At 40.7% G+C, this 14,828-nt stretch overlaps 1 protein-coding gene across 1 annotated transcript in view; it reads left to right on the forward strand.

The window, feature by feature from the left end:
- Positions 1-332: 332 nt before the first annotated feature.
- LOC107298950 (laminin subunit alpha-5) overlaps positions 333-14,828 on the forward strand; it is a gene marked incomplete at both ends in the record, with an annotated part of 30,464 nt that continues 15,968 nt past the window's right edge. The window contains 3 exons of the mRNA XM_015828306.1: positions 333-451; positions 8,517-8,687; positions 10,632-10,729. Coding sequence (XP_015683792.1) covers positions 333-451; positions 8,517-8,687; positions 10,632-10,729 — 388 coding nt within the window. The remainder of the gene's footprint in view (positions 452-8,516; positions 8,688-10,631; positions 10,730-14,828) is intronic.

Genomic DNA, 14,828 nt, shown 5'->3' on the forward strand with positions numbered 1-14,828 from the left:
TCAAGCAAATGATCAGCCTAGAGTCCTTACAATCTAAGTCCAATCCCCCTTGAATTCTGTTGACACTGTTCTATCTCCAATTATGCTGACTTTTAATGTTGACCATTAGATGACTAGATTTTTTTTTTTGGTGTATAGGCCCCTGAAATAAATAATAAACCAGCTTAATTGGAAATTAATGGGTAGTCCTGATTCTTCATGCCTGACACTTAGTGATACATGCAAAGGCCTTTCATTGTTGGAAAATTCTCTATACATGCAAAGTGTTATAAATTATTTTGGGGCAAATCACACCCTTCCAGATTGTAAATCTTGTCATCTGCACTCAATAGCTTCCAGGAGAGATTGCTTAGAGAAATTTGGCCTGAAGAGCACAGAGAAGATTACCAAAGATGATGATGTTATTTGTACCACTGAATATTCCCGCATTGTGCCCTTGGAAAACGGGGAGGTAAGTAGCTTTAATCGCTTTTCTAATTCAAGTTCTATATTTAAAGCGATAGGATTAGATTACAGGTAGTTCTCGACTTACGACCACAATTGAGCCCAAAATTTCTGTTGCTAAGTGAAACATTTAAGTCAATTTTGCCCCTTTACACAACTGTTCTTACCACAGTTGTCAAGTGAATCAGTTGTTAAGTTAGTGACATTGTTGTTAAGTGAATCTGGCTTCCCCCTTGACTTTGCTTGTCAAAAGGTCGCAAAAAGTGACCCCCGTGACATGGCAACCGTCACAAATATGAGTCAGTTGCCAAGTATCTGAAGTTTGATCAGGTGACCATGGGGATGCTGCAGTGGTCATAAGTGTGAAAAATGGTCATCGGTCACTTTTTTCAGGGGCGTAACTTTGAAAGGTCACTAAATGAACTGTTGTAAGTCGAGGACTACCTATACATACATTAGTCGACTGTCCAACTAACAAACCCAAAAATGGAACCTTCAAGGCTTTGGAGTGCCATAAATATAAAACATTATTGAATACACGTCTCGGAATTGAAGAAGCAAAACCAACTCTGGTTTTCCCGCCTGAAAATCTGCCTAGGTTAGGGGTAGGCAACCTTGGCTCAGGAATTCTGGGAGTTGATGTCCACGAGTCATAAAAGAGTCAAGGTTGCCTACCCAGTAGCGTCCCTTGCCCCCACCCACTGGGTGCTCACATTGTCCAATCAAAAAACTTTGGCTTGTTAGGGGAACGGTCCACTTCTCTGTCAAGCACACCTGCATTAGTAACCTTGGCATTCCTGCAGGTTCTCGTGGACCGTGAACAGCTTCTTGGAATCGTATCTCCCCCCCTGCACTTTCTACCCCTCCCTCCTTTTCTATGGCAAGTTGATTAGTGATTCAATCTTGACAACATTTGCATTACATTCTTCTTGGTGTGATGGATTGGACTGAATGTTCATAGATTTCATGATACTTATTTCTGTCTGGGAGTGAAGTAAGAGTTTGACAGGTGAATATATGAGTTCAGTTTCTGTGCTTAATTTGAAATCACGCACAATCCCTTTTTTTGTCTATACATTCGGTATAAAAAAGATTTGTCTGACTAGGTTTTAGTTAAGATTTATGAAACAAAGTTCGAAAAGTACTTAAGGTAGGAGGGCAGTAGAAAGAAGAGGCAGGAAAAATTAAAATATTGGGTCTGGCATGCAGCAATCAATAAGGAATATTGTAGAAATTCCACCTAGAAACTGTTGGAAGTCTATTTGCTTATTGATTAAATTTATACCCCAGTCTTCTGTGGGATATATATGTTCTACCCAAGCTTTGGTTTCTTGTTCAAGTAGTCTTCAAATATTCCCCAGACTTCTCCTAAATGTAATTTTTAGCAACAGATCTAAATGTTACAGAAGCAAAGGATGAGAGTGTTCCAAGTTGTATAATAAGGATCTAATTTCATGCCTGGAAGAAAAATTAAAGGAAAAATTTTTACTTTAGCGCTGTCATGCTTGCAAATTCATTGGAGAAGGTTGTGATACTTGGAATGGTTAGGGCAGGGGTAGGCAACCTTGGCTCTTTTATGACTCGTGGACTTCAACTCCCAGAATTCCTCAGCCAGCCATGCTGAGGGGAAAGGGAGAGGTTTCCAAACTGAGCCATGCTGACTCAGGAATTCTGGGCGTTGAAGTCCACAAGTCATAAAAGAGCCAATGTTGCCTACCTCTGGGTTAGTGGAATAAGAAGAAGGGGCAAGCAAAGAATAGGCTGGCTTGATAACATCAAATCTGACACAAAGATGCACAACCAACAATTGAAAGAAGCTGCACTCGACAAGGGTGGCACTGAAAGCAGTTGCCTATAAAGTCGCCAAGAGTCGGACACAACTAAACGGTTAAATAACAAGAATATATTCAGCAACAACATTTTTTCCTTCTTCTTCTTAGCAGATAGCTGATTTTCTTGCTTTTTCCAGTCTCGTGAACTTTACCTTTTAATCATGTTTTGAGCTTTCTGAAGCTGATAATAGACTGTGGGATTTTGCACTTCTTGCATCCTGTTGCTAAATTCTACCGTAATTTTGAATCCTGCTGGCAGAATTGTTCCATCTGTGTTAAATGCTGTGTTCCAGCTGGCAAATCCTACTGAGAATTGGGGGAAGAGATGGGATGTATAGCAAAAAAAAAAAAAAAGATATCGTACAGTTGCAGGCATCCTTCCTCACAAAGCAAAATAGAGGTAGTCCTCGACCTACGACCACAATTGAAACCACAAGATTTCTGCTGCTAAGCAAGATTGCTGTTAAGTGAGTTTCGCCCCATTTTGCAGCTTTTCTTGCCACAATTGTTAAGTGAATCACTGCAGTTGTTAAGTTAGGAACATGGTTGTTAAGTGAATCTGGCTTCCCCATTGGCTTTGTTATTCAGAAGGTTGCAAAAGGGGATCACATGACCCCGGGACCGTCGTAAACATGAGTCAGTTGCCCAGCATCTAAATTTTGATCATGTGACCATGTGGATGCTGCAAAGGTCATAAGTGGGAAAAGGGTCATAAGTCACTTTTTTCAGTGCCATTAATAACTTCAAATGGTCACTAATCAACCTGTTGTAAGATGAGGACTACCTGTATTGTCTTTACGGAGGCAAACACATGTCTTTGTGGAGAAGAACTGAAACACATAATTCCAGATGGATGGCTGCTTGTCATAGCAGTTTTGTCATTTTTAAATGTTCAATAGCATTAAAGATATAAACCTGGGTTATAGCATTTATCAAATTAAGTGCTAAACATTCACAAATGTTTGATGCTGAGACATACATCTGCAGATATTCCTTAAAAAGACTGACTGTGGTTTCACAATCTTGTAAGCTTGGTGGTAGTTCGGCCTAACGTGCCAATTAGACATGGGCTGTGGTGAGATTAATTTTATGAAAGAATATCCTACATCACAATCTGTGGCTAATTTATAGGTAGTCCCCAACTTATGACGATACATAAACCGAAAAAGTTGTAAAATATGGTCACATGACTGTAGGATGCTGCAAACAGCAGTAAATAACAGAGTAACAGAGTTGGAAGGGACCTTAGAGGTCTTCTAGTCCAACCCCCTGCTCAGGAAGGAACTCCTATACCAGGGGTAGGCAACCTTGGCTCTTTTATGACTCGTGGACTTCAACTCCCAGAATTCCTGAGCCAGCATGGCTCAGCTTGGAAACCTCTCTTTTTCCCCTCAGCATGGCTGGCTCAGGAATTCTGGGAGTTGAAGTCCACGAGTCATAAAAGAACCAAGGTTGCCTACCCCTGCCCTATACAAACCCTATACCAAATATGGGTCAGTTGCCATGCACTCGAAGTGGATTCACACGATCATAGCAGTGTGAGGCCCATTGGAAGTTTGGAACTGGGTGGAAAGTACCCCCCCTAGGAAGATCTGTCATAAATTTGAGCGGTTGCTAAGAAACCGGACGTAAGTCAAGGACTACCTGTATATCATTTCTGTAAATTTTGCATTGTTGCCTCTTTGAAAAATGTTGCAACTCAATTTTGTTAATGAAGTAATCTGTGTAAATGATGTCGTTGCACAAATTGTGAAACTGGATCCAGATTGTGTATATTGTGTCAATCAGGGTTATATGCACAACTTCACGAGGGACATACATCTAGCCAGTCAGATCAGCTCAATCTACCCTGATCAGTGGGGTGACATGTGTCATAGCCAGATGGTCATTATATGGAAATTCACTTTATTAGACCTTTGATTCCAATGTAATTCCTTACTTCAGTTAATCTTTAATGTTGTTTCTTAATCTTGGCAACTTAAAAGATGTTTCGACTTCAACTCCCAGAATTCTGGGTGTTGAAGTCCACAGATCTTAAAGTTGCCGAAGCTGAAAAACACTTACCTATAAAATTAAAGTTTTCCTGTATTATTCTTTAATATTTTGTTTTCGTCTATCTGGAACGATTGTTGAATTTGAAGCCACATTTATCATGAACTGTGAGAACTCATGAAATTAATATTAGACCCTGAGCCACAGTTCTGATCTGTAATCTAAAACATTGCTCACAAGTTTATTTTTCATCCCCAGTTGCCTCATCTATAAAGCCAGAATAGTTATGATTTATCTGCCAGCTCTGCTGTGCAGTGGAGTGAGATGAGAAAATAATTTACCCTAAGCTTTAAAGAAGCACATAAGAATTGAATTAATCCGACCCTATAGACAAATTATTTCCAGATGAAAAATCAAATGGATTTTTACCCTACTAGAAACATTCCCAGAAATCTGACATCTCAAAATAAAACTGGAAAGACATGGGGATTTATTTTTTTCCAAGGATTTTTAATTACTTCAAATCCTTCTCGCCATCTTAGCTGAAAAGTTGGATGATGAAATAATTGATCGTATATATTTTAAATAATGCATAATGCTGGAAAAAAAGGTAAAGGTTTTCCCTTTCTAGTCGTTTCTGTGTTCATCTCTGTTTTTCTTAGCTGAGGGAGACAGCATCGTCTGAAGACACTTTTGTCGTCATGTGGCCAGCATGGCTATATTGCTGAGGTGCACGGAACACTATTACCTTCCCACCGAAGTGGTACCTATTTGTTGTTGTTGTTGTTAGTTGCAAAGTCGTGTCCGACCCATCGCAACCCCATGGACAACGTTCCTCCAGGCCTTCCTGTCCTCTACCATCTTCTGGAGTCTATTTAAGCTCACGCCTACTGCTTCAGTGACTCCATCCAGCCACCTCATTCTCTGTCGTCCCTTTCTTCTATTGCCCTCCATCTTTCCCAGCATTAGGCTCTTCTCCAGGGAGTCCTTCCTTCTCATTAGGTGACCAAAGTCCTTGAGTTTCAACTTCAGGATCTGGCCTTCTAAGGAGCAGTCAGGGTTGATCTCCTCTAGGACTGACCGGTTTGATCGCCTGGCAGTCCAGGGGACTCGCAGGAGTCTTCTCCAGCACCATAGTTCAAAGGCCTCCATTCTTTGGCGCTCAGCCTTTCTTATGGTCCAACTTTCTATTCGCATTTGCATGCTTTCAAATTGCTCTGGCAAGCAGGATCTGGGGAAAATAACGGGAGCTCATCCCATCGTGCAGCGCCCAGTTCTTGAACCTGGGCTCTCAGCTTTCTGGTTGACAAGCTCAGCATCTTTAACCGCCGAGCCATTGCGCCCCCCTCATGCTGATAAAAGTTGAAATGTCTTCATTCGTGAAATAAATTAGTCTATGTTTGGAAGGAAGCCTTTTTCTACCATGGCGTCTGCTCTCTGGAATATAATTCTTCGAGAAATCAGATTGACCCTCAACCTTGCTGGCCTTCCTCAAGCACTAAAAACTTGATTTTGTGCCCAAGTGTGCAGCCCTTGTCTTCTGGCTGTGTAAATGGTTGATTTATAATTTAGCTACCCTGTGTCTTTTTTTACGTATGTATTTTATGTGTCTTTATGTAGTTTTTTAATCTATTTTTATTGTAAGCCACACAGAATCACATATACGAGATGGGGTTTTGATATAAATCAATAAGATAGATAGATAGATAGATAGATAGATAGATAGATAGATAGATAGATAGATAGATAGATAGAGAAAGAAAGAAGAAAGAGAGAGAGAAAGAAAAAGAAAGAAAGAAAGAGAAAGAAAGAAAGAAAGAAAGAAAGAAAGAAAGAAAGAAAGAAAGAAAGAAAGAAAGAAAGAAAGAAAGGCTGGAAGTATATCCAAACCAGCCGTTAACGTATGAGACACTTCCTTTCATTTTGTATTATTCCTAAATCCAAGAATAGGATAGGATAAGAAGAGCAAAAGATTAGTCAGAGTTAAAAAAAAATTACTGATGATATTTCACATTCAGGAAAGAATTAGTCAATTTTTATTGGCACCAAAATACGCATTTTCAATCCCTTCCTTTTCCCTCTGTATTTTCTGTGTCTGTGCCGAACAAATAGTTTTTCATTCTTTTGATACAGTGGATGATGGTGATGGTAGTAGAAACGACAGAAAGCAGAGGAATCTGTCTAGTTTCTGCCAAAGAAGAAACGGAAGTTCTTCCTCTTCTTCTTTCTGAGATCTTGAGGTGGTGGTAGGGTGAGGTATTTGTGTGGATGGGAGGTGACATTGGGAGAGAGATTAAAGAATAAAGAGGGACATGGTGCCAGCCAGTTGCTCGCAACCAGAAGGAAGGGTGAAGGAAGACACATCTGATCCCTTGAGGGACAATGGGAAGGGGAAAGCAGAAGTAAGAGAGGGAGGACTAAAGGTGGCAAGAAAGAAAGAAAGAAAGAAAGAAAGAAAGAAAGAAAGAAAGAAAGAAAGAAAGAAAGAAAGAAAGAAAGAGAAAGAAAGAGAGAAAGAAAAAAGAAAGAAAGAAAGAAAGAAAGAAAGAGAGAGAGAGAGAGAGAGAGGATGGATGGATGGACGGACGGACAGATTCAAAGTAGGAAAAGAACAGTTAAAAGTTCCTTGAGAAGGGAGGAGAAAAATTCATAGGACTTAAACTGAGGTTGATACCATGTGATACCATGTTATCCATCCATCCATCCATCCATCCATCCATCCATCCATCCTGTTGAATGGAATAGAATAGAATAGAATAGAATAGAATAGAATAGAATAGAATAGAATAGAATAGAATAACAGAGTTGGAAGGGACCCTGGAGGTCTTCTAGTCCAACCCTCTTGTCAGGCAGGAAACCATATACCATTTCAGACAACAGTATCGTAAAAAAACAGAATAGAAACACAACTTAAGATAGGCAAGAAAATGGTAAGTGAGCACCTGTCCACCCTAGACAAATTCAAATCACCAGGACCAGATGGATTACACCCCGAGGTTCTCAAGGAACTGGCAGATGTGCTCTCAGAACCACTGAACTGTATCTTTGAAAGATCCTGGAGCACTGGGGAACTGGAAAGAGCTGATATAGTTCCCATCTTCAAAAAAAGGGGGGGGGGGATTAGAAAAAATGATTCTTGAGTCATGTGATCCATAATATAGGTAGCCCTTGACTTACAACCATTCATTTAGTGATCATTTGAAGTTACAACAGCAGTGCAAAAGGTGACTTAATGACCGGTTTTCACACTTACAACCGTTGCAGCGTTCCCCCCTAGTTAAAATTGCGACACTTGGCAACTGGCCTGTATTTATGTCGGTTGAAAGGGGAAGGCTGATTATCATCATCATCATCATCATCATCATCATCGTTGGAAGGTACCTTGGAGGTCATCTAATCCAACCCCCTGCTCAGGCGGGAAACCCTATACCATTTCGGACAAATGGCTGTCCAATCTCTTCTTAAAAACTTCCAGTGTTGGAGCATTCACTGCTTCTGGAGGCAGGTTGTTCCGCTGGTTAATTGTTCTAACTGTCAGGAAGTTTCTCCTTAGTTTTAGGTTGCTTCTCTCCTTGATTAGTTTCCATCTGTTGCTTCTTGTCCTGTCTTTGGGTGCTTTGGAGAATAGCTTGACTCCCTCTTCTTTGTGGCAGCCCCTGAGATATTGGAACACTGCTGTCATGTCCCCCCTCGTCCTTCTCTTCATTAAACTAGACATACCCAATTCCAGCAACTAAACACCTGCAGTGATAGACTTAGCAGTTGTGGCCAAAGTGATTTTAAAATGGGGCAAAATTCACTTAACAGCCGCCTTGCTTTGCAATGGAAATCTTTGTGATCGTAAGTCGAGGACCATCTGTAGTCTGATCTTCTAAGACGTAGGCCCCCTTTTGTAATAAAGGGTAGCTATCTAGCCATGCTGTTTTCTGCCATTAGCTACTGAACGTTAGTCAGAATTTCTGGAGAGAGATTTCTAGCCAAGTCGGGGGGTTTAGGGAGTGATTGCCCGAACAAAGTACTTTGTTTTATGAACTGTATTTTTATGGTACACGTTGCGCAATGTATTTTTGTGAGCAAACGCGACCTACATTAAAAAAGAGTGAGTATATTTTTGTAAGTAGTGATTAAAAAGCTGTATATGTAATAAAAGTTTGGTTTTCTTAACGTTAAAAAGAAAGCCTGGGGAAAAAAATCCAACTGAAATTTGCATTTTAAAACTTCCCTCTGGGATGTGGAATCCTTCTACAGATTGTCGTTTCCTTGGTGAATGGGCGTCCAGGAGCCATGAATTTCTCGTATTCCCCTCTTCTGCGGAATTTCACCAAAGCGACGAATATTCGGTTGCGCTTCTTGAGAACCAACACTCTGCTTGGACACCTGATGGGGAAGGCCTTGAGGGATCCCACGGTGACCAGGAGGGTAAGATGCTTCTAAATTTCATTTGAATTGTCAACCTAGTCCAGGGGTAGGCAACCTTGGCTCTTTTATGACTCGTGGACTTCAACTCCCAGAATTCCTGAGCCAGCCATGCTGGCTCAGGAATTCTGGGAGTTGAAGTCCACGAGTCATAAAAGAGCCAAGGTTGCCTACCCCTGACCTAGTCACTGCCACGAGTCCAGCTGTTTCTGGAGATGGATGAGAAATTAATGTAATTATAAACCAACTGCTTTGAAAGAGCACCACAAGCCATTTTGGTGTAAGTGGTTAAGGTTGTGGTCTACAAACCAGGAGACGGTGAGTTCTAGTGCCACCTCAGGCATGAAAACTGGCTGGTTATTTGGGGCCAGTCACCAGGAGACTGTAAATTCTAGTCTTGCCTTAAGTATGAAAGCCGGCTGGGTAACTTTGGGCCAGTCACCAGGAGACGGTGAGTTCTAGTGCCGCCTCAGGCATGAAAACTGGCTGGTTATTTGGGGCCAGTCACCAGGAGACTGTGAGTTCTAGTCCTGCTTCAGGTGACTACTGGGTGACTTTGGGCCAATCTCTTCCAACCCAACCTTCCTCACAGGGTTGTTGTTACGAGGATAATAGAACAGTGGTTCTCAACCTTTTTAATGCCGCGACCCCAACCGGTCGTAAGTCGAGGACTAAACCGGTCGTAAGTCAAGGACTAAACCGGTCGTAAGTCAAGGACTACCCAACCGGTCGTAAGTCGAGGACTTTCCCTGCCCGGGAGCGCCGCGCATGCGTGGTTCCGCCCCCTGCGCCGGCTGAGGCATAGCTGGCAAGCGGCAGAGACGGAGCAGGCCGACCACCAGCTGGCCCAGCCCAAGGGAGGTAAGGCACCCGCCGGAAAAGGGAGAAAAAAAGGACAAAAAAAATGGCAGACAGCCTTGCTTGGCGACCCCCGTGAAATAGTCGATCAACCCCAAATGGGGTCCCGACCCACAGGTTGAGAACCACTGTAATAGAAGAAAGAGGGAGTTTTATGTTTGTTCACTGCCTTAAGTAATTGATAAAGTAATAAAGGCCCGGATAAAAATCTAATCAATGAAGAAAAAAAATAAAGAAAAAGACTGGAAGATGTAACTATTTCAGTGCCTTTGTCAATTTCTAATCAAAGCGAGCAGGTAACAGTTTTTCAGGATGTTATAAAATAAGATTAATCAGACCATATTGACATTTGTACATACAGTAATGTAGCCCTTGACTTACGGCCGTTTGTTTAATGACGGTTCAGAGTTCAAAGTGACTGATGACCACTCCTTGCACTTGCCAAACATCGCAGGCCCCTGCAATCCCATGATCAAAATTTGGGCACTTGTAAACCGGCATGTATTTATGATGGTTGCAATGTATCTGGTTTTCACATGATAGTCATTTGCAACTCTCCCGGTTAGCGTCCACCAAGCAAAGTTAATGGGGGAAGGCGGATTTGCTTAACAACTACATGATTTGCTTAATGATTATAGTGATTGGCTTAATGACACAAAAAAAGGGCTCATGACTCATTTAAAGACTGCATACTTAGCAACAGATTTTCCAGGCTCAACTGTCGTCATAAGTCAAGGACTACCTGTAATATTTTTCAGCCCTCAGTCACTTCTGTTTCTTTTTACCTTTTTTGGTGTAAAGCTGATGGCAATTCCATGATGTCATCCTAAAGTTGTTTTGTCATAATGGTGACCTTGCTGTCTGGCCATTATAATCTTGCAGCCTTAGCCCACCACCTAAATCGCCAGGTTGGGGGATCACCAAGCACAACCAAGCTGTGAGTGCTGGTCTTCTTTACTTCTAAAATACTTACTTGATTGTCCAACCAAGACTAGCTTCACTCTTGAGTGAATATTTATGCTCTTGATTTTCTCACGTTAGGGAGAATGCATTTTTTGCAAACTGACGAAGGAACTTCTGATTTTCTAGTATTACTACAGCATCAAAGATATCAGCATCGGAGGGCGCTGTGTTTGCCATGGGCATGCTGACGTCTGTGACGCCAAGGACCCTAAAGATCCTTACAGGTAAGTCTTCCTTGAAAAAGCACCTTAATCAAAGTAGATTGGTATTCAGAGTATAAAACAATTTTTGAAAGGAATGCAAAGGGACCTAAACATCACTATAATTGTCAATGTAAGCATCACGTTTATATTACAAGAGAAGTTAGAAACTGTGTAGAAATGTACAATAAATAAATTGATCATTCAGTAGAACAGGACTTTTCAACCTTTTCACCTATTGTACCACTTTTAGGATATGGCAACATCCGAGTACCACCAGTCGCCTAGCAAGGTGTCAAAAATTTGATGACCCCCCCCAAAAAAGGAAAAAAGTGATAAAGTACAGGTAGTCCTCGACTTACAACAGTTCACTTAGTGACTGTTCGAAGTTACAATGGCACTGAAAAAAGTGCCCCCCAAGCCACAGCCGAGCAAGACACCTGCCTGCCCGGCCGGTGGCGCTCTTCCTCCTATCCGAGGTTTCCATTGTTGTGAGCATTTCTGTTGAGGATTTGCTGCGGGGGTGGGGTGGGGGGGTGTTTGGTTTTTATTCCCCCCGTCTGCTGGGTGGTTGCAGCAAGTTTTGGTCACTTCACATGACCCTGGGACACTGTGACCGTCATAAATATGAATCAGTTGCCAAACATCTGAATGTAAATCACAAGACCCTGGAGATGCTGCAACATTCCAGTTGATCAGCGCTTCTTTTGGGCTCAGCAGAAGCGCCAGGATCAGTGCCGAGCTCCAGCTGGAGCCTGGTGCTGATCCTGGCGCTTCCGCTGAGCCCTGACAGCCCTGCAGCTCCAGCCATCTCTCACTCAGGCTTGTGCGGTGCTGCCACTGGTTCAGCTCATTCCCCTCCCCCGCTACCACTTTTCTAGAATCGTCGCGTACCACCTACCAGGTGCCAATGTACCACAGGTGGTACCCGTACCACTGGTTCAAAAGCCCTGTAGTAGAAGACCCAAAGGCGCTTTTTCATGAGGCAACTGGACTTTCTTGTTTTTCTTTGAAGATGTTTTGCTTCTCATCCAAGAAGCTTCTTCAGCACTTCAGAAGCTTCTTGGATGAGTAGCGAAATGTGTCTTCAAAGAAAAACAAGAAAGTCCAGTTGCCTCTTGAAAAATCACCTTTGGGGACAACCATGACCTGGATGACTCTCCATAGATATTCAGTAGAAGAGAATATATAGCTAAAGGTTGAACTGTGGAGTCCTTGGTGCTCTCTGAGCTTGTTTGTTTCCTTGCAGATATTTTATTAACCAACTAGGTAACATCATCAGTGCTAGTGAATATGGTTTCCTGTTTATATTCAGTAACTTCTCTTGCCAATATTGGTGGAAGTATGTTTTTCTTCTTGGTAGTTCCATGATAATAGAAGAGTTGGAGACCTCTGCATTAAACAGACTGGTTTCAAAAGAGGCTGAGCAAAATGAAAACTAACATAAAATGGATGATTTAGAGAGCAAGAGATATTGCTTCTTGTGTACATCAAGGCCTTTGACTTATTAAATCATGCCTGAATGTGGTTCTTATTATGGCTAATGGGTGTAACAGAACGCTCAAATATTCTTCTGTGGAAACCTTACAGGGAGCCAAAAGCTACTGTTAAGAACTACATCTGGAGAATAGACAGAGTAAGGAAATAAAGTAAAGATGTATAGTGATCTCATATCTATTTAAATTATACATTCAGTATATTCAAATAATGATAGGATTGGAAAGGATAACATCTGGAATCCATATTGGAGATTAAAACACGAATAGTTTGAGATATGGAGAAGACACTGGACCCAAACCAAGACTTGTTATGAAAGTAAAAATGTTAAATATTGAAGGAAATGTCAAGCAATGTGCTTGGTAAATTCAGAATTCATGACAAAGAAGTGAACATGGTAAACTGCTTTGTTTTCCTGAGTTCAAGAATAGGGGACTGGAGGCTAAAACATATAAGGAACGGTTGCTGGAATTGGGTATGTCTAGTTTAATGAAGAGAAGGACGAGGGGGGACATGATAGCAGTGTTCCAATATCTCGGGCTGCCCCAAAGAAGAGGGGGTCAAACTATTCTCCAAAGCGCCTGAAGGTAGGACAAGAAGCAACAGATGGAAACTAATCAAGGAGAGAAGCAACCTAGAACTAAGGAGAAACTTCCTGACAGTGAGAACAATTAACCAGTGGAACAACCTGCCTCCAGAAGCGAGGAATGCTCCAACACTGGACGTTTTTAAGAAGAGACTGGACAGCCATTTATCCGAAATGATATAGGATTTCCTGCCTGAGCAGGGGGTTGGATTAGATGACCTCCAAGGTCCCTTCCAACTTCTCCTTCTCCTTCTCCTTCTCCTTCTCCTTCTCCTTCTCCTTCTCCTTCTCCTTCTTCTTCTTCTTCTTCTTCTTCTTATTATTATTATTATTATTATTATTATTATTATTATTAGTCAGGTGCAAAAAATCAGGAGTTGGGATGGAGTTCAAAAATACGAGTTTATTTCATGTTATCTATACATAAGAATCTGATCTTCTAACGCTCAAGGCAAATTGGCACTAGATAAGAATCAATGGAATTCACAGGTCTGGATTTAGTTCTCTTAATGGAGACGTGGAGACTTCAAACTAATGATACATTTGACCCCGTCCCCGGACTCAGCCTGACCATCTCCTACATCTATAAAGATGGACTGAAATTTAGGAGAAGATTAATCCTAGAAAGGAAGGCAAATTTTGAACAGCGCAAGAAGCATGGGAGCATTTCAAGGACAACAAAGAGCAACATTTTTTTTTCAGTGTTTACAGTATCTATAACTGTAGACACAGACATTGTGAAGTGATGGATTTGGAGATGGTTCCTGGCATGGATTACAAGAAGAACTTATCATGGATCTAATAAATACTGAAGAATTGAGCTTTCATCTTATTCTATTGAAATATCATTTCTACCTCTTGTAGATGCATCTATGAACCAAACACAAGCCTTGTATTTAGTTCTTCAGAGGAAGTGTGGATATAGAAAAAAAATACAATACGTTTGTGTTTTGCTATCTGCTTGCTTTCAAAACCCCATGTTAATAACAATCTCTTTGCTAAATTGGATTAAGAATCCCTTGTTAATACCAAATAAACTAAAAAGACAACATTTACTTGAAGCTAAAATTAGGCAATTAGTGGTTTTGGAAAGTCCCATGAAGTTTATGTTAATTACATCAACCATTTCCTCTAGATATTTTCTTTATTATGTTTCCTTTATCTTTTTCCCAGAGAAATTTGGGATTTTCCCACAATGGAATTCCATTACTTTTTTTTTCTTGTTGCTGGTACCAGTAAATATAAATCGTTGCATTGTTTCTGAAATTAATTTATAGTGAAATCTGTAGAAGGACAAATAAGAAGGTACTGTAATCTTTTTTTAACTTGAAACAAAATATTTTTGGAGCCCACGTGTTTTAAAACGATAGGATAAACAGAAAATGAAAACAAGGGAAAGAGCAAAGAGGAACAACAGCTCATTTTGTAACCTAGCAATAAACCTGGACTACACTGAATAATTTTGATAAGTCTTTTTTCCCACGATACTGATAAAGAGCCAGTTCATAAACAGAGATAATCAGAGATTAACAGAGAATTCATAAACAAAAATCCATTTTACCACTCCTGATCTGAAAATTAAGAATGTACCAACTTTACATTATACCAAAGTAATATATTTTGCTAGATGCCATACTGTACGTGTATTGATAAAGCTCCTCATTCTTGAAATATCGATCAAAACCACTTCAAGACTTTACACCATGTTATTTTTCCCCAAACCATATTAGCAACTATAAATATTAAATTGAAAGAGAATGATATTCTATTCTATTCTATTCTATTCTATTCTATTCTATTCTATTCTATTCTATTCTATTCTATTCTATTCCATTCCATTCCATTCCATTCCATTCCATTCCATTCCATTCTATTCTATTCTATTCTATTCTATTCTATTCTACCACAGTGACCCCAGACTAATGAAATGTATATTACAACATCACAATTAGATTTGCATCTTTGATCTTTGATCATTATTAATTGGTTCAGGGAGGCGTGATGAGCACCAAAAAATGATGAGTACCAAGCAAAATTTTC

Source organism: Protobothrops mucrosquamatus, unplaced genomic scaffold (genome assembly GCF_001527695.2).
Source record: "Protobothrops mucrosquamatus isolate PMUCROS unplaced genomic scaffold, P.Mucros_1.0 scaffold4391, whole genome shotgun sequence".
Taxonomy (NCBI): domain Eukaryota; kingdom Metazoa; phylum Chordata; class Lepidosauria; order Squamata; family Viperidae; genus Protobothrops; species Protobothrops mucrosquamatus.